Raw genomic sequence first — 21,432 nt, 5'->3', positions numbered from 1 at the left:
GTAGCAACGCAATTAAGAACATCTCTATAGACATATCGAGTAGACTGTAAATACTTGCAGTTAAAATACAAAAATAGTAAATAAAAAAGAATTGCTGACTAATAAACGTTACGAAATGCATTGGCACACTGGATCGTGTTGGGGTGTCGCGGCGAGCGACCAATTGCAGGCGATATCATATCGCTGCGATCCATCGCTTGTGTGTTGGGCCCTTAAAGGCGGCCACACAAGTAACTGCGTGCTTGGCAGGAACGTTTGTGCAAGCATGCTTGAGCGAGCATGCACAAATTCAAGGCGCATACACAGGATTCAAGCATGCTTGTACAAGCATTAGTTTGTTTATCAGAAAATGTCGATCTCAGACGGCGATGAGCAGCCATTGAAAATCTTTTCGCTTGTCACGAAAAAAAAAGAAAATATAAAATGTGATGTGTGAAGTAGTTAAAGGAACTAAGAACTTCCACATTAAGTAAAAAAGTCCATATTAATTACTCGAGATAGACACGCTATGGAAACTATCTGACATCACTGTTGATTTTCTTCTCACTTTCTTCATGTAATATTGTGTTATTTAACTTGACATACAGTACAGTACAAGATTTGTACATAATGTCATTTAACAGAACCAAATGAAAATTAAATCAAGCCAGATCAGTGACAAATGCTTACACAAGTCTCACTATTCTTGGTTCAAATGCTCAATCATACAAACGCTTGAACAGCCATGCACAATCGAAATTCGATCAAGCTTCAAGCTGCTTGCGCAAATTTATCCTGCACATTCACAAACATTCTTGGGGAAGCACAGTTGTGCAAGAGTGTTTGTCAGGCATGCAGTCACACGCGTGGGGGCACCTTAAGAGAACTTCCACAGATTTTTTTGCAAAAGGAAAAACAAAGGATGGGTCAGTTGCATTACACGTAATTCAAAAACAACCTCCAACCACCAAGTGTTTCATACCTGTGTATTATTTAGTCTGACTTCTGTCAAACACTACGAAGCACAAAAATTGTATCACGTTTGTGATCCGCGTGTATTTCTCGGTGAGAGCCGCTCATACGTACAGACTGAACAAGGCAGGGGCACTATGTTCATTCTCGTTACGGCATAAAAAGTTTTGCTGGTTTACGACACATCCAAAATTTTCCCTTAATTTATGTTCGGTACATAGAGTTAATGATATTTTATTTCATTTTTAACTGGGCTAAGCACCTCGAAGATACTGTCAGCATCACTTAATTCTATATCCAACTCACCTCTAAATAAGTTTGCTGTTGTCTTCCTTCAGACTTCTGATTTACACATGTACTGATCTGCACAACTAACATTTTTCACTATGTTTACTCCTTCCCTAGTGACTAATTCTAACTTCATAATCGATTCCCGAAAACACTATCGATCTCTACATGGCTTACGACTACGATTTTATGACAACTTTAATGATTCATTTTCGTACATAATATTTTGGAAAAAACGACATAAATATTTGAGAACAGTTACGACAGAAGAACAAAAAAAACTACAATTTCTTATAACTCTCGTAGCCATTAACTTTGCACTTCACTGATGCGAGCAGTTCTGTTGTTGCGCAGCAGAGGGTGCTGGCATACTACATACATAAACACTTGTAACACTGGAATTTTTGTACGTATACAAATCAAGTAAAACAAGTAAAATTATATACATCGTAGAAAACATACAGGTGCCATCTTTACCGTTCCACCATCAACCTTTAAATTTTAAAACTAAAGCAGAGAGAAAAGTGAAGGATGAAAACACAGATGATGTTGTTTTTTTAATTAGGGTCCTGAGCGGCGAGGCTATCAACGCGGGCGAAAAAAGAAGCAGTGTCCTCGTAGCAACTTACACATTCAGATTTTGTTGGTGCAGTTTAACGTCCCATCAGCTGTGTGTAGTTACAGCTAGGCAGAAATTCTTAGTCAGCCTAGTAAACAGACGAAAATGAATACGGGAGGAGTACATACTACTGAAAACCGCGTTTTCTAACAATATATATCAAATAATTTGTCCTCTGTTTGCACTGCTTATGGCTCTATCTCCGAAAGAAATCGGAAAAGCTGATGCTCAAGATACTATGGTACTTCTGGCGAGAATAACCAGTTAATGTCAGACACTCGTACAGTTATGATTGTGAATCAATTTCGATCATTGCAGCAACGTTTGATCTGTAGTCTATTGACCTTTTTAGTGCATTTTATAAGCAAGATACAGGGGCGTGAGTCGTGCTTCGGTAGCTCAGTTGGTAGAGCACTTGCCCGCGAAAGGCAAAGGTCCCGAGTTCGAGTCTCGGTCGGGCACACAGTTTTAATCTGCCAGGAAGTTTCATATCAGCGCACACTCCGCTGCAGAGTGAAAATCTCATTCTGGAAACATCCCCCAGGCTGTGGCTAAGCCATGTCTCCGCAATATCCTTTCTTTCAGGAGTGCTAGTTCTGCAAGGTTCGCAGGAGAGCTTCTGTAAAGTTTGGAAGGTAGGAGACGAGGTACTGGCAGAAGTAAAGCTGTGAGTACCGGGCGTGAGTCGTGCTTCGGTAGCTCAGTTGGTAGAGCACTTGCCCGCGAAAGGCAAAGGTCCCGAGTTCGAGTCTCGGTCGGGCACACAGTTTTAATCTGCCAGGAAGTTTCATATCAGCGCACACTCCGCTGCAAGGTGAAAATCTTCTGGAAACTTCCCCCAGGCTGTGGCTAAGCTATGTCTCCGCAATATCCTTTCTTTCAGGACTGCTAGTTCTGCAAGGTTCGCAGGAGAGCTTCTGTAAAGTTTGGAAGGTAGGAGACGAGGTACTGGCAGAAGTAAAGCTGTGAGTACCGGGCGTGAGTCGTGCTTCGGTAGCTCAGTTGGTAGAGCACTTGCCCGCGAAAGGCAAAGGTCCCGAGTTCGAGTCTCGGTCGGGCACACAGTTTTAATCTGCCAGGAAGTTTCAAGATACAGGGGGTTGGTGAGCTCATTTACATATTTTCGTGACGCTAACAGAGTGAACACAATGGAGGAGGATAGCAGACTCGCCTACGATCGTGTTTTGTATTGCATCTGCAGTCAGTTGGCACCAAAAATGTAGTGCCTAGGAAATTAGTCTACGTTCGCATACAATTCGAATAGTGCCGAAATGAAATTCGCATGGAAATCAATTACGACTCTTGTGACTCACCTTACCACACAATAAAATCGGGGTTAATTTTCATTTTAAAACGAAATATGCTATATTTTCAGTTTAATTCACTTTTTGTATTAAATTCGAGCGCAAAAATATTAGCGTGCAGTATTACCACTGAGTCCGCTGCTCGTGGTCTCACGGTAGCGTTCTCGCTTCCCGACCACGCGGTCCCGGTTTCGATTCCCGGCGGGGTCAGGGATTTTTCCTGCCTCGAGATGACTGGGTGTTGTTTTGTCGTTTTCATCATCGTCATTCATCCCCATCACGGTCGGAGGAAGGCAATGGCAAAACCACTTCCACTAGGACCTTGCCTAGTAAAGCGGTGCGGTTCTCCCGCATCGTTCCCCTACGCTCTGTGAAGCATGGGACTTCATTTCCATTTCATTACTACTTAAGAGCGTTGATCACTTATTCACCTCTGTACGCAAAAAATGAAAAATGAAGAAAGGTTAAGAGAAGCGAAACTCTGGAGAATTCTCAGCTGCCCTTCTATCTTTTGTCTTAAACTGAAGCCCTCCGCATACGAAGCAACACAAATGAAACTAATATATAAGAAACTATCAGCCTCGATTGCGGTACTGAAACCAACCTTTATCTAGGTTTCAGTCCAAATAATTGAGCCTTCTTCAGAAGATATACCTGAATCTATAATTTATCTAAGAGGGCATGGTCTAGAAATAAAACTAAAACAGCTGAATAGGCGTAGTCACATTTTCAAGCTGTTTTAGTTTTATTTCTAGACCATGCCCTCTTAGATAAATTATAGATTCAGGTATATCTTCTGAAGAAGGCTCAATTATTTGGGCTGAAACCCAGGTAAAGGTTGGTTTCATTACCGCAGTCGACTCTGATAGTTTCTTATACATTAGATTATCACGATTGATGACTGGGCTGCAATATTGAAAGTACAAAAACAAATGAAACTGGTTGACGATGCGATTTGGTAGCCGGTCACCTGCATGTCGTTTCCTATGTAGTTGAACAGGGCACCACGAACGGCGCGACTCCAGAGTGCCTCACCAGTAAAGGCCGATTCCCTCTACAGCGCGGCGCGCGGCAAGCGTTTTCCGCGTTGACGCGGCGGTTCGCGAAATTGGCGTTCCCATTTGGAAGCGGCAGACGCTAACGGTAGCCAATGACGGATCGCTACTGAGGTATGGGGCGGGACTCACTGAAACGCCCGGTGCGTTTGATTTAACTATACCTCGAACCTACATGAAGGAAAGACGAAGCTGGGTCAAGACATGCTAGTTTTTTTTTTTTTCTTTACGTTGTACCCTTTCATATATTTCATTATTCATGTGTTCTTACTTCACCATAAACAGAGTTGATCATACTGTTCATGACTGTGTTACTGTCTCATTTAGAAAAACCGATCGCCCCATAACAGAAACTTACTGTTACTTTCATAACAGCTTTTAGTATTGCAAATTGCAGTACATAAATCCAGTTTCCTTAAATGATGGTACATTATATGCTAGATGGTAGTCATTTATGACTGGAAACGTCTGACAGTTGATCCTCAGCATTTGCTGTGATAAGATCATGTATTTTAACCAGTCTGTAAGAGTTAATTATTGAAACTACGAGTGAAGTAGTATCACCAAACTCAGCTCAGCAGGATGTGAGGTTCCTCTCTGTCCAACGCCATATTTTATAGTATGTCACACAGGGAAACAACCTGTAATTATGTGAAACAAAATTCATTTCCTGCTTCAACTAGAGTTGCGCTCTACCAAACTGCGGTTCGGTAGTTTTTTTACATTACATAAATGACATAGTGAGTGTTAGGATTACCTGTAGTATTGGTAACATTGTTGGGGAAAGAAACGTAAATGAATGAGTCTGAGAGAAACTGGTAGCGGTCGATTTCTCTTTGTTTTTCGTTTGTTTGTTTGCTTGCTCTGCGCATAATTAGAACTGCATATAGTTCGCTGTTAACCGAGTGTTTAATTTATATCGTTACAAAATATGAATTGCATTTTAGAAGTAATAAAAATCAGTTGATCGCGTAACTTCTGCGCTTTTATGTAACCAAAGCAGTTCGTTTTAATACAAGTACAGTTTACATGCACAAGTGTAAAAAAAAGTCTACATAATTATTACTGTTACTGTGTACTCAGTAGAACTTTCATCATCATGATCGAAGGCAAGAGTGCCCTGTTATTACTGATAAGTGCGAAGGTTGTTTATGAATAACACAAACATGTCTTAGCTAAGCTCAGCGATGTATTGAAGCTGTGTTTGATATGTTTTTGTTTTAAGATTTGTTTTAATTTTACCTTTTTATCGAGAAAATTGTGTTTTCCAGAGCGAAAAGGTAAATTTGTGTAATTTTTTATTTTTACCACAACATCCCTCTGTTTGTCATTACAGATCAATAATTTTCCAATAAAACTGATATTAAATGTTGACAATTTCGGTTTTGCTATAAATACTGCTTATTTTTAAGTAACAGACAGGAAGAAATATTCCGCACCCCTTCATATATCTGCACTCAGTTTCTACACGGCTCATCTCTCCAGTTTCTAGTGGAATCTATCACAATCCTAATCTCATACGCAAAGTAAACGTTACGAGGTAACGCCCGATTGGTATGCAGCACACCTTTTGTACAGGTAACGCGGTTACAGTCTTAGCTGGCCAAAGCAACTGGCTGAACTGCTCTTGTCTACACTTACTGAACGTAGCCTGGGGTAGTTTTCAAACTCTAGCTTTAACACTTTGAGTTTGCCATTTCTCAGAATGCCAACCATACTTATGGTTTTTCGGTATTATTTTCTAAGAGCACTAGACAAGATATAATTATGATACTAATGATTTTCCTTCTTCTGGATTCCATGTTTTGTGCTTCTTTGAATGTTTAGTTTTTCCCCTTATATTTGAATGATAGGTTTTTCAAACAATATAAAAGTATATGAAAGTCAAAATAATTTTTATTTGCCATTCTAGTCCACTATCCAGTTTTCAGTAATCGAAAACTTACAACCTAAAGCCATGATTATAAATTGTTACCCTTTTTCACGTAGTATAATTTGTTGTGTGATACACTCTGAAAAAAGGCTGTTTGCACTTATGAGATAAAAACGACAAATACGCACTTGAAGTCTGACGCAGTTCTTTTCGAAAAGTCAGAGTTATCACCTGAACCGTCGATTCCGTCATCTTCACTGTCATTCTCACAAAATTTTGCTCCAATTCACGCAAAATTTCGTGAACTTTAAGATAAAGTAAAGCAATGTATTTCATTTCTTTACGTACTGAACGAATACCTGGTGACCTCCAGCAAACGGCTGTTTTTGAAACTACATGTCCCTCGCAACACAATGAAGACCGTGGCATAAACTGGCGAAACACTTCGCCCCTATGCTACAGCCGTAAGTGGGAAAGCCTAACACACAAAGAAAGGAGTCAGGGCACTTCCCTGAGAATGTGAAAAAAGTAAAACTTGGACCAAACGACATCCTTGTCAGCTCTTATGTTTCTTTGTTTATCAAATGCTACTCAATGACTGTCTGAAGTATATCGGTTCCTTTTTCCCGCAAGATACCACCAAGCCCTTTTATGCATGTCTCACCACTAGCTATTTCCTCTGGAATGGCAACTTTTACGAACCGTTGGAAGGCGTCGTGGAACATTTCGGAGCACAGGCGCTGGACTTGGCATCTTGTACACCTAAGGTGAGGTATAGATAGTCGACGATCCTTCGTGGCTGGCCGGAGTGGCCGAACGGTTCTAGGCGCTACAGTCTGGAAACGCGCGACCGCTACGGTCGCAGGTTCGAATCCTGCCTCGGGCATGGATGTGTGTGATGTCCTTAGGTTAGTTAGGTTTAAGTAGTTTTAAGTTCTAGGGGACTGATGACCTCCGAAGTTAAGTCCCATAGTGCTCAGAGCCATTTGAACCATTTTTTTGATACCTTCGTTGTGTGGCGCCAGGGAGAGGAAGAGCTCGGGTATTTCCTAAGACACTTGAACAGTCTCCATGCCAACATAAAATTTACCGTGGAGGTAGAAAAGGACCAACAACTAGCCTTACTAGATGAGCTGGTCACGAGGTGTAGTGAAATCCTTGGATAACGCATGTATCAAAATCCGACACACACGAATATAACCTGCACAAACTGTAAAATCGGCACACGATCCAGAAAAGAAGCATTATTAATACGCTCGTAACTAGACGAATATGTCAGCCGCAGCGCGTCAGACGCGATAAGCGGCACCTAGTAAGCGTTCTGAGTAGTAATGGGTACTCCACCAGTCCCTTAAGAAGTAATTCAGAATGAAAAACTCGGCTACGCGACACACCGGAAAAGAACAGGTCGGATACGGCCTTGCTGCCATACGTTCCCAGAGTGACGGACAGAATCGGCCGTATGTTGGGCAAACGCGGCGCCAAGGCTATATATAAACCGATAAAGAAGATCAAAGAGCGTCTCAAATCAGCAAAGGAGAGAAGGGACCCGCTTGAAATGTCGAGGATATACCACATGCCCTGTACATGTGGAAAATTCTATGCTGGAATGTCTGGACCATCCATTAATACCAGGATCACCGAAAATAAGCGGCGTTGCATGTTGGAACAGTTGGAGAAATCGGCCGTGGCGGAGTACGCGCTGTGTGAAATCGACCGCATATAAAATTAGCCGACACGGAAATTTTTGCTGTAGAGAAGAACTATCACACCCGCCTGTTCAGCGAAGCCATAGAAATACACAAGCATTACAGTAACTTCAACAACAAAGAAGAAAGCGTCCAGACGAACGGATCCTGTATTCCCGTGCTGCAGCGAACGACCGTTGCAGATAGTAAGGGGAGAGGCTCTGAGCACTATGGGACTTAACATCTCAGGTCATCAGTCAGTAAGGGGAGAATCGCAGTGGTAATGACCACGGAAAAGCCCTTGGATGTTGGCGCTCGATGTACTTTGTATAACTGCGACCGCGAGCTCGACTCCAGTCCACCACCAGCAATGAAGGGTGAAGCTCTGACAATGGCAGCCACTCGTGATGGCGAAACTTCAGAAAAATTATCAAACAAACGTAGAAGAACCCGAGACAGAAGCCATCAATGTATAATGACGTCCTGTCGAGCCCGTCAAAGCGGGAAAAATCGTACCATGTGAAATGATAGTATCGACGGTCTACCGAAATTTTCTTGACCTTTAATAGATGGGAAAGACAAAGTGTTAACAGATTCTATTCGATTTTAATCGACTTTAGTTTTAGACCGTAAAATAAAATCGACAAATAAAAGTTTTAATGAGTGAGCAAGGCACGTCGCGTGCTTGCATCGGCCATCACTGGGGGATATTACCCAATGGACCAGAGAAGCGAGCACGAAAAATATCCATTTGAGTGGTTAACGGGGGACGTTCACGACAAACACACACTATTTAAACTATGCACAAAATTTACAAATTTGAAGATACGGCAATCAAATTTGGTACCGTGCTTTAAATGAAAGTAATACATTTACTGTTAAGTTCCTTGGATTACGTATATTTAACTTTTGTTATGGAATTTAAAAATCTGCCGCGCAGGATTAGCTGAGCGATCTGTGGCGTGCAGTCATGGACTATGCGGCTGGTCCCGGCGGAGGTTCGAGTCCTCCCTCAGGCATGGGTGTGTGTTTGTCCTTAGGATAATTTAGGTTACGTAGTGTGTACGCTTAGGGACTGATGACCTTAGCAGTTAAGTCCCATAAGATTTGACACACATTTGAACTTTTTTTAAATCTTATTTCCAAAAAATAATATATGTACTTTTTCTCAGAAACTAGTCAAGAGATTCCTACAAAAGTTTCTTTGTTTAGTCTTTCTGCCTATATTAAGTGTTCTCATGAAGTTGTTTTGGAATATATCGAATAGATCGAATAGAAGGATATCAATAATTTTTTAATAATAATTCTGTAATTTTAACATAAAATACACGCAAAATTCCAAGCAAATTGCCTCATATCCCAGCTTACACTGGGAATTTCTAAATTTTATTTTGAGACAACCTTTATTGAATGTATATAAATAAATACAAAAATTCATACTTATAGACTTCCTAGACTCTGAGAAAAAAGTACATAAACATTTGAAAGCATAATTTTCAGGAAATGCGATTTAAAGTTCAACTAACGTTTTTTCTTATGTCACCTCTTCAGAAGACCCCAGATTTCTACTCAGGGTCTTCTTTCCCTTGAAGACTCCTCTTCTGGTTTCTTGTTTTCTGCCGTCTTTGCTTTATTAAGTCTTCAACTATCTCTTCAGCTACAGAGAGATGGTGTAAATCTATTTTCATCAGTATGTCTTGAGTGAAATTTCGTATCTTAAAGTCTATTCTCTCTGTTACCTTCATCCTCCCCACGTTCTCATAATTAAATACAAGAACTGCATCCTAAGTTGCAATTTTGACAATTGTATCAGGTGGAAATATGGTTTTAGAGCATCGTTTTGATATGAGTGAATTTAAAGACTCATTTGGATTGTGGGTTTTGCCACGAACCCACTTTTTTAAATACTTATATGTATATGGTGTCTGTTCTTTCGGACATGTCCGAAAGAATATACACCATATCCATATAAGTATATAGTTCTGTAAATACCGCCCATGCCCTTCTTCTTCTGTGCGGATGCACACATATTCTCCGAAACTCTAACGGGACTTGGTAAGAATGTCTTCCACCAGTAATGAGTGTGTTGTGTTGGGGCGGGACACTACTAATGAAGTGTGTGGACACACAAGGTGCGAATGTGGGTCTCGCGGGAGGCGTGCGCGAGATAGTCCCTGCAGTCGCACTATCCTCTGTGCCCTCGGTGGCTCAGATGGACAGCCGGCACGGTAGCTCAGCGTGTTCGGTCGGAGAGCTGGTTGGCCTCTGTAATAAAAACACTGAGTGGAAGGATCAACAAACGAACTTTAACGTATGTCATGTGACGTCCGCAACGACCAAACCCAACGATCAAAAAACAAAAAACAAAAAAACAAAAATGGATAGAGCATCTGTCATGTAAGCAGGAGATACCGGGTTCGAGTCGCGGTCGGGGCACACATTTTCACCTGCCCCGTTGATATATATCAATGCCCGTCAGCAGCTGAATGTATTACTATAATTCTACTTTTGAATACATTATGGGAGTAGCAGTGATCAATGTCTTACAAATATTTACTATTAAAAACAGTCTTGATCACGATTTATTTATCAAGGTGACCGGTTTCGACCACTACTGTGGTCGTATTCAGACCATTGAGTAGGAACCTCTTTCTGTTGGAGAATCACTACTCTAAGTAGTAGTACTAGTAGTGATTCTCAAATGGTTCAAATGGCTCTGAGCGCTATGCGACTTAACTTCTGAGGTCATCAGTCGCCTAGAACTTAGAACTAATTAAACCTAACTAACCTAAGGACATCACACACATCCATGCCCGAGGCAGGATTCGAACCTGCGACCGGAGCGGTCGCTCGGCTCCAGACTGTAGCGCCTAGAACCGCACGGCCACTCCGGCCGGCCAGTGATTCTCCAACGGAAAGAGGTTCCTACTCAATGGTCTGAAGATGACCACAGTAGTGGTCGAAACCGGTCACCTTGATAAATAAATCGTGATCAAGACTGTTTTTAATAGTTAATATAATTCTAATTTCACTTTTTTAGAAGTTCAGGGCCGCACAGAAACCTGTAAGTAGGCTTGGCAACATGCAGGATACAATTTGGGAGCATTTGCATCTGAATGTAAGAGATGTTATACCTCTGAAACTGTAATTATTTACATGGGCTAATGTGGCACAGGCGATGAATGGCATGTTCACCTGATGACTCCATGTGGAAATATGTAGCCCATGCCGCACTTTTCATCCCACTTACACTGGACAGCGTCCGTCTGATAGCCTTGCTATCTCCGTCCATAGCGAAAGGCAAAACCAGAATTGCTTCTTCATTAAAAGAAAGCTGCAGTTGTTCACTGAGCTAGTGTGGATGTGTTACTTCAAAAAGTGGGCGTGGCAGGAAGGTCCCGTCACACATTTGATTATTTTTCAGGCACTTCGTATGCGAGTTCATCATTGAAACTTCGGCAACTTGTTGTCCATCAGTTCGACTGATAAATAAATAAAAATTAAAAAATTTACATTTTCGGCCAATTTTACGAGCGTCTCCCCTTTGACTCTTGTTGTCCATCAGTTCTACTAATAAATGAAAAATAAATTGAAAATTTACATTTTCGGCCAATTTCACGAGCGTCCCCCATTGGCTCTTGTTGTCCATCAGTTCTACTAATAAATAAAAAAATAAATTGAAAATTTACATTTTCGGCCAATTTCACGAGCGTTCCACCTTGCATCTTGTTGTCCATCAGTTCGACTAATAAATAAAAAAAAAATTGACAATTTACATTTTAGGCCAATTTCACGAGCGTCCCCCCTTGACTCTTGTTGTCTATCAGTTCTACTAATAAATAAAAAATAAATTGAAAATTTACATTTTAGGCCAATTTCACGAGCGTCCCCCCTTGACTCTTGTTGTCCATCAGTTCTACTAATAAATGAAAAATAAATTGAAAATTTACATTTTCGGCCAATTTCACGAGCGTCCCCCCCCCTTGACTCTTGTTGTCCTTCAGTTCTACTAATAAATAAAAAAAAATTGAAAATTTACATTTTCGGCCAGTTTCACGAGCGTGTCCCCCCTTGACTGTTTCCCGCAGGCGTGGGCGTGATGATGCTGCTGGCGCTGACGGTGGAGCGGTACGTGTCGGTGTGCCGGCCGGGCCGCGCGCGCGCGCTGTCCGGGCCGCCGCGGCTGCCCGTCGTGCTGATCCCGCTGCTCACGTTCGCCGCCTACATGCCCACCGCCTTCCGCTGGCGCCTCAGCGCCTGCACCGACCCGTCCACCGGTGGGCTGCTCTACCGCCGCGTCGCCAACCACCTGCTCGAGGGCTCTCTGCTCTACGACGTATACAAGGTCGCGTTAGAGGTAAACACCCGCCACTTTTCCCTCTCTTATTCCTCATTTACTCTGACGAGCCACAAACACTGTGAGACTGAAAGTCGCTTTGTGACGGCTGCAGACATATGTCAGGATAAGGTTAGTATACAGGCGATTCCGCGATAACACACTACTGGCCATTAAAATTGCTACACCAAGAAGAAATGCAGATGATAAACGGATATTCATTGGACAAATATATTATACTAGAACTGACATGTGATTACATTTTCACGCAATTTGGGTGCATAGATCCTGAGAAATCAGTACCCAGAACAACCACCTCTGGCCGTAATAACGGTTTTGATACGCCTGAGCAATGAGTCAAACAGAGCTTGGATGAGGTGTAAAGGTACAGCTGCCCATGCAGCTTCAACACGTTACCACAGTTCATCAAGAGTAGTGACTGGCATATTGTCCTCGCGACTGCTACGGTCGCAGGTTCGAATCCTGCCTCGGGCATGGATGTGTGTGATGTCCTTAGGTTAGTTAGGTTTAACTAGTTCTAAGTTTTAGGGGACTGATGACCTAAGATGTTAAGTCCCATAGTGCTCAGAGCCATTTGAACCATTTGAACTAGCATATTGTGACGAGCCAGTTGCTCGGCCACCATTGGCCAGACGTTTTCAGTTCGTGAGAGATCTGGAGAATGTGCTGGCCAGGGCAACAGTCGAACATTATCTGTATCCATAAAGGCCCGTACAGGACCTGCAACATGCGGTCGTGCATTATCCTGCTGAAATTTAGGGTTTCGCAGGGATCGAATGAAGGGCAGAGCCACGGGTCGTAACACATCTGAAATGTAACGTCCACTGTTCAAAGTGACGTCAATGCGAACAAGAGGTTACCGAGACGTGTAACCAATGGCACCCCACACCATCACGCCGGGTGATACGCCAGTATGTCGATGACGAATACACGCTTCCAATGTGCGTTCACGGCGATGTCACCAAACACGGATACGATCATCATGACGCTCTAAACAGAACCTGGATTCATCCGAAAAAATGACATTTTGCCATTCGTGCACCCAGGTTCGCCGTTGAGTACACCATCGCAGGCGCTCCTGTCTGTGATGCAGCGCCAAGGGTAAACTGCAGCCATGATCTCCGAGCTGATAGTCCATGCTGCCGCAAACGTCGTCGAACTGTTCGTGCAGATGGTTTTTGTCTTGCAAACGTCCCCATCTGTTGACTCAAGGATCGAGACATGGCTGCACGATCCGATACAGCCATACGGATAAGATGCCTGTCATCTCGACTGCTATTGATACGAAGGCGTTGGGATCCAGCACGGCGTTCCGTATTACCCTCCTGAATCCACCGATTCCATATTCTGCTATCAGTCATTGGATCGCGATCAGCAGTGTCACGATACGATAAACCGCAATCGCGATAGGCTACAATCCGACCTTTATCAAAGTTGGAAACGTGATGGTACGCATTTCTCCTCCTTACACGAGGCATCACAACAACGTCTTACAGGAAACGCCGATCAACTGCTGTTTGTGTATGAGATATCGGTTGGAAACTTTCCTATGTCAGTACGTTGTATGTGTTGCCACCGGCGCCAATCTTGTTTGAATGCTCTGAAAAGCTAATCATTTGCATACCACAGCATCTTCTTCCTGTCGGTTAAATTTCGCGTCTGTAGCACGTCATCTTCGTGGTGTAGCAATTTTAATGGCCAGTAGTGTATTACAACCTTTCACGGATGATGGACAAGGGTAAATGAAGAGCCATTTATTGAAAGGGTAGACGTAATTTTTTTTATCATTTTTCGCTTTTTGCCTGATTATGAAACAGTAGATGTAGGCCTATAATTCTATGCTAAATACACTGAAGAGCCGAAGTAACTGGTACACCTGCCTAATATCGCGTAGGGCCACTGCGAGCACGCGGATGTGCCGCAGCACGACTTGGTATGGACTCGATTAATATCTGAAGTAGTGCTGGAGGGAACTGACACCATGAATCCTGCAGGGCTGTCCATAAATCCGTAAGAGTACAAGGCGTTGGTGATCTCTTCTGAACAGCATGTTGCAAGGAACGCTCAATAATGTTCATGTCTGGGGAGTTTGGATCCAGCGAAAGAGCTTAAACTCAGAAGAGTGTTCCCGGAGCCGCTCTGTAGCAATTCTGGGCGCGTGGGGTGTCGCATTGTCCTGATGGAATTGCCCAAGTCCGTCGGATTGCACAATGGATATGAATGGCTCAAATGGTTCAAATGACTCTGAGCACTATGGGACTAAACTTCTGAGGTCTTCAGTCCCCTAGAACTTAGAGCTACTTAAACCTAACTAAGGACACCACACACATCCATGCCCGAGGCAGGATTCGAAACTGCGACCGTAGTGGTCGCGCGGTTCCACACTGAAGCGCCTAGAACCGCTCGGCCACACCGGCCGGCGATATGAATGGGTGCAGGTGATCAGACAGGATGCTTACGTACGCTAAACTGTCAGAGTCGTATCTAAATGTATCACGGGTCCCATATCACTCCAACCGCACACGCCCCACAACATTACTGAGCCTCCACCAGCTTGAACAGTCCCCTGCTGACATGCGGAGTCCATGGAAATTTTTTGGGGAAATTTGTGGTAAGGTTTTATGAGACCAAACGGCTGAATTTATCGGTCCCTAGGCTTACACACTAATTAATCTAACTTAAACTAACTTACGCTAAGGACAACACACACAACCATACCCGAGCGAAGACTCGAACCTCCGACGTGGGGAGCCGCGATAACCGTGACAAGCCGCAGGGTCTATGGATTCATGAGGTTGTATTCATAACTGTACACGTCCATCCGCTCGATACAACTTGAAACGAGACTTGTCCTACCAGGCAACATGTTTCCAGTTATCAATAGTCCAATCTCGGTGTCCACTGGCCCAGGCGGGGCGTAGAGTTTTCCGTCGTGCACTCATCAAGGGAACACGAGTGGGCCTCCGGTTCCAAAAGTCCATATCGATGATGTTTCGTTGAATAGTTCGCACGCTGACAGTTGTTGAAGGCCCAGCACTGAAATCTGCAGCAATTTTCGGAAGGGTTGCACGTCCGTCACGTTGAACGGTTCTCTTCAGTCGTCGTTGGTCTCGTTCTTGCAATATCTCATTCCGGCCGCAGTGATGTCGGAGATTTCATGTTTTACCGGATTCCTGGTATTCACAGTACACTCGTGAAATGGTCGTACAGGAAAATCCCCACTACATCGCAATCTTGGAGATGCTGCGTCCCAACGCTCGTGCGCCGACTATAACACCTCGTCCAAACTCAGTTCAATCTTGATAACGTGCCATTGTAGCGACAGTAACCGATCCAACAACTGCGGAGACACTTCTAGTAGTACACAGGCGTTGCCGTCCACAGCGCCGTATTCTTCCTGTTTACATACCTCTGCTTTGAATACCCATGCCTATACCAGTTTCTTAGGCTCTTCAGTGTGTCTTAATTGCAAGTAATTTTAAAATGCTGTTGTTTCCTTCGTATTTTGTTCAAAGATCAAATATTCTGGACATCCACCATTTTATCAAAATATTTCATGTTACCTTGTTACTGAATTGACAATGTGTTTTGACGCCTGTTAGTGAAGAGCACAATAATGCATTATAAAATCTGGATTACTGTGTATTAATTTTACTGTTTGAAAGGACATTTAGCACCATGGTTCCCTGAGATGAGGATGTATATTTTCTTGGAGGGAAAAGTAAATCAAACCGTCAAATCAATACGAGAAATACACTGAGGTGAGAAAAGTCATGGGATAGCGATATGCAAGTACACAGATGAGAGTAGTATCGCGTACAGGAAGTATGATAGGGCGGAGCTGTCGTTTGTACTCGGGTGATTCGTGTGAAAAGCTTTCCGACGTGGTTAAGGCCGCGCGACGGAAATTAACAGACTCTGAACGCCGAATGATAGTTGGAGCTACACGCATGGGAGATTCCACTTCGGAAATCGATAGGGAATTCATTATCCCGGGATGTCCAGTGTCAAGTGTGTGCCGAGAATACCACTTTTCAGGCATACCTCTTACCACGGACAACGCAGTGGCTGACGGCCTTCACTTAACAACCGAGAGCAGGGCCGTCTGCGTAGAATTGTCAGAGCTAACAGACAAGCAACACTGCGTGAAATAACTGCAAAAATCAACCTGGGACGTACGACGTACGTATCCGCAAGGACAGTGCGGCGAAATCTGGCATTAAAGGGCTGTGGCAGCAGACTACCTACACGAGTGCCTTTGCTAACAGCACGTCGGCGCCTGCAGCGCCTCTACTGGGCTAGTGACCGTGTCACTTGGACCCTATAAATACCTGACCTAGTCAGATGAGTTACGGTTGTAGTTGGGAAGAGCTGATAGTACGTTTCGATTGTGTCGCGGACCCTACGAAGCCGTGTACCCACGTTGTTAACAAGGCACTGTGCGAGTCGGTGTTGGCTACATAATGATGTGGGCTGTGGTGACATGGAATGGACTGTCTTCTGGTTCAACTGTACCGATCGTATACTGTAATAGTTATGTTCAGTTACTTGGAGACTATTTGCAGCCATTCGTGGACTTCAAAAAATGGTTCAAATGGCTCTGAGCACTATGGGACAACTTCTGAGGTCATCAGTCCCCTAGAACTTAGAACTACTTAAACCTAACTAACCTAAGGACATCACACACATCCATGCCCGAGGCAGGATTCGAACCTGCGACCGTAGCGGTCGCGTGGTTCCAGACTGTAGCGCCTAGAACCGCTCAGCCACTCCGGCCGGCTCGTGGACTTCAATTATGGATAGGAATGCGCCTTATCCGTCGGCCGCAATACTTCGCGAATGGTTTGAAGAACATTATGGTCAGTTCGATTGAATGATTTGGCCACACAGAGAGCCTGACATGAATACCACCGAAAACTTATGAGATATAATCGAGAGGTCAGTTCGTGCACAAAGTCCTGCACCCCCAACACCTTCTCAGTTATGGACGGATATACAGACGTGTTCAAATTATTAGACAGTTATTACACATTTACATCCACATACTCATTATATTTGTACATTCAATACTTTGTATGCATGCCTTGGTTCTTAATCAATAATTTTTCCTGTTGGGTCTAGTTTTATTAACTTTTCACATGACATTTTAATATCGTTGTCATGGTACCAGATTTCCTCTAGTTTCTCTACGAGATCTTGTTTTGTGGTTATTGTAAATTTCCTTATCCTCCGTTTCACAATAGCCCATAAATTTTCAATTGGGTTCATATCAGGGCTATTCCCTGGCCAGGGCAACACTTTCAGTTGCTTTTCTTCCACGTACTTGGAAACACTTTTGGCTTTGTGACAAGGTGCCCCATCATGCATAAAGATGGCATCTTTATTAGGAAACCACTCATTTATTTGGAAGGAAAGTTACTTTTCAAGAATTTCTTTACACTGTTCTTGCCTCATTGTCCCTTCAACAATGTGTAATCTGCCAAGACCTTTCACAGGCATCACACGCCACACCAAATAGGAAGTTGGATACTTCACACATTGCTGCACACTCACACAGCTTTGAAATGTTCTCCAGGTCTGCGACGAATATACTGGCTGCTTTCTTCAATCACAGTGAATACAGATTCATCACTGAAGCATACCTGAAGCATGTGTACAAAATTTCAAGTTAGAAAACTGGGGAATAGTAGCATAGGAGGCCTCAACATTCCAAAATTCAAATGTGCATGTCTTCAGTATCAATAAAACATCACAATTTCAAGCGAAAACTCCTAACTGTAGAGACAAGACCCACTTAATTTACCATATCATTGCACATACCTTAACCCAGTCCTCACTTGTCCACTCCTGAAATTGTTTAGCCCACTGCAATCTTTTGGGTTTTCATGGCAGGTGTGATTTTCTGTTTTTCCTTGGTTGGCATGCCTTTAAACCACATTCAAACAGCCTCCTCCTCACTGTCACAGGTGAAACTTCAACACCCAAACCTTTCAGCTGATGGCTCATGTCTGTAGAAGTTAGTTTACTGTTCATTGTTGCATGTTTGTAGGTCTTCTCATTGTTCTAGGGCTGATTTTTCTTTTACGTCCACATTTTCCTTTCCTGTTTGGCTTGTATTCACCACATTTCTGCACTGAAAGTTTGATTGTGCTGACCCAATTTTCTGTGATATTTTCATTCTGTCAGCAATGTCTTTCTGTGTATAAAATTTTCAGCAAGAAGTGCTACCACAGCCGAAACTTCACAAGGTGAAACACCTTTTGTCTTCCCCATAACCTCACTTTCTTTGGAAACTCCACGATTTATTACTATAGCTAAAAACATACAAGTTCACAAGCTATATAATGTCTTGTTAATGTAGCAAGAAGTTGATAGAATAAATAACAAGCTGAAGTACACCACAGAAGTATAAAACATTACTGTAAACACAGTTTCAAAGCATATACACCGACAACTAACACCAACACAATTTGGAGAGAAAGTGAGAAATTTTACCAACTGTGAAAAATTCAGTGATCTGTGAGTTGCTTTGAAGGGAAATTTCGTGGCATCAATCAAACCATTAAAACAAATCAATTACTACTCTTTTCTCTCCTTATTTTACACCAGAAAACTTAAGAGTATCAAAAATAATCGTTTAGTCTAATAATTTGAACAAGTCTGTAGATGCAGCATGGCTCAGTATTTCTGCAGGGGATTCCCAACGACTTGCTGAGTCAATACCACCTCGAGTTGCTACACTACGCTGGAAAAAAAGGAGGTCCAACAGGATATTAGGACGTATCTCTTGACTTCCGTCACTTCAGTGTATTATGAATGAAGTGCGGATGTGAAGGGGGCGCCATGCAAGAACAATCGGAATCAAGCTGTAGTGGTAGAGAGTCCATACTTTTCGGAGCCGCTACGTTGATGGGTAGACGTGACAATGACGCTTAACCCTCACATGTACAGAAGGCAGTAAAAATACGTGACACGTAAAGCTTTACCTGGAAAGCATGGAGCAATTTCAAACAAATAAGGTACGTAAATGACTCACGATCTTATAAAAGATGGTATCACATTAGGACAGCCCTTGTACTCTTAGGGATGGTGGTGGGAATGGGGAAGGTAAGGGGCTGACATATTAGCATACTCAATATTTGGAGAAACTCCGATCACACGTAGTACATGTATGGTTTCCTGTGTAGATAAATATACCTTGCGGTAAGGCACCTCTAGCATTCCTTTTGGTGGGGGTGTCGATAGGGAATTTGTGACTCGTACGTTTAATGTTGGAATGCATGGCGAAATTTTAAGGAAACTTGGAAAGGGAGGAAGATTAAGGTTGGTTGGTTGTTGGGATGTTTAAGGGGGACTAAACAGCTAAGGTCATCAGTCCCCCAGAAGATTAAGGCTAATGTCCCGTCGAAGACTAGGTCATTAAGAGACGGAGCACAAGCTAAGATGAGAAAAGCATGGGGAACGAAATCGGACTTGTCTTTTGAAGCGAACGCTCCCATCACCTACCTTAAGTGATGGAGGGAAATCATGGAAAACCTAAATCTGGATGGCCGGATAGGTATTTGAACCGCCGCCCTCCCGAATGCGAATCCTGTGTCTGGACCCCTGCCTCATTTCGCTCGGTAAACTAACTTAGCACAAACACGACTTATTCTGTAAAAAAATACTGATGGGAAAGGGGGAGTAGGGGCATCGGAAATAGCCAACGCCCCTACGAATGGGAGTGGGGGATGGGAAGGAGGTGACAAGTAATCTGAAACAACAAACATTAGTGCTCTGTCTGCTGTATTTGGTGTTGCTAGGTTGACAACTGACATTTAGGGGTGGATGTATGATTGTGTGATTTCTGCTCTTATTTCACGCAGTGTTGCTTGCCCATTAGGACTGAAAACTCTACGCAAACACCCCTGCTCTCGGCTGTTAAGTGAAGGCCGTCAACCACTGTGTTGTCTGTGGTGAGAGGTATTCTCCGCACAGTCTGGACACTGGAGAACTCTGTATATTGAATTCCCTAACGATTTCGAAATTGAAAATCCCATGTGTGCAGCTCCAGCTATCATTCCGTTGTTAATTCCTGTCGTGCGGCCATATTCACGTTGTAAATCTTTTCACATGAATCACCAGAGAACAAATGACAGCACCACCAATGCATGTCCTTTTAAATACACATCAAAAAAAGTTTTTAATCACCTCGGTTCCGAGAGTTCAGGAACCTGTACAGAATATTGGAATAGAGATCAACATAAACATCATTTCCGCCCTTTTTGTTGCTCATGAAAACCACACATTGCATGTTGTATAACCATACAGCGAGACCTTCAGAGGTGGTGGTCCAGATTGCTCTCGCTTCCCGCGCCCGGGTTCGATTCCCGGCGGAGTCAGGGATTTTCTCTGCCTCGTGATGACTGGGTGTTGTGTGATGTCCTTAGGTTAGTTAGGCTTAAGTAGTTCTAAGTTCTAGGGGACTGATGACCATAGATGCTAAGTCCCATAGTGCTCAGAGCCATTTGAACCAACCAGATTGCTCTACACACCGGTATCTGTAATACCCTGCAGCAGCACGTCCTCTGGCATTGATGCAGACCTGTATTCATCGTGTCATACTATCCACAAGTACATCAATGCACTGTTGGTCCACATCGTCCCAATGATGAGTGTCGCATATGCGATTCGGCGTAGATCCTTCAGAGTGGTTGGTGGGTCGCGTCGTCCATAAACAGCCCTTTTTAGTTTATCCCAGGCATGTTCGATAGGGTTCATGTCTGGAGAACATGCTCGCCACTCTAGTCGAGCGATGTCGTTATCCTGAAGGAAGTCATTCACAAGATGTGCACGATGGGGGCGCGAATTGTCGTCCATGAAGACGAATGCCTCGCCAATATGCTGCCAATATGGTTGCATTATCGGTCGGTGGATGGCATTCACGTATCGTACAGCCGTTACGGCGTCTTCCGTGACTACCAGCAGCGTACGTCGGCCCCTGATAATACCACCCCAAAACACCACCTTGCTGCACTCTCTGGACAGTGTGTCTAAGGCCTTCAGCCTGAGCAGGTTGCCTCAAAACGCGTCTCCGACGATCGTCTGGTTGAAGGCATATGCGACTCTCATCGGTGAAGAGAACGTTATGCCAATCCCGAGCGGTCCATTTGGCATGTTGTTGGGTCCATCTGTACTGCACTGCATGGTGTAGTGGTTGCAAAGATGGACCTCGCCATGGACGTCGGGAGTGAATTTGCGCATCATGCTCACAGTTTGAGTCGTAACACGACGTCCGGTGGCTGCACGAAAAGCATT

At 43.5% G+C, this 21,432-nt stretch overlaps 1 protein-coding gene across 1 annotated transcript in view; it reads left to right on the top strand.

Annotated features, from left to right (window-relative positions):
* Positions 1 to 21,432, top strand: part of LOC126213270 (probable G-protein coupled receptor AH9.1) — an 85,875-nt gene that overhangs the window by 37,207 nt on the left and 27,236 nt on the right. Inside the window, exon 3 of the mRNA XM_049940970.1 lies at positions 11,867 to 12,135. Within this exon, the coding sequence (XP_049796927.1) occupies positions 11,867 to 12,135 (269 nt within the window). The remainder of the gene's footprint in view (positions 1 to 11,866; positions 12,136 to 21,432) is intronic.

Source organism: Schistocerca nitens, chromosome 1 (assembly GCF_023898315.1).
Source record: "Schistocerca nitens isolate TAMUIC-IGC-003100 chromosome 1, iqSchNite1.1, whole genome shotgun sequence".
Taxonomy (NCBI): domain Eukaryota; kingdom Metazoa; phylum Arthropoda; class Insecta; order Orthoptera; family Acrididae; genus Schistocerca; species Schistocerca nitens.
The sequence above is the reverse complement of the archived record's forward strand: the minus strand, read 5'-3'. Positions and strand labels throughout refer to the sequence as shown.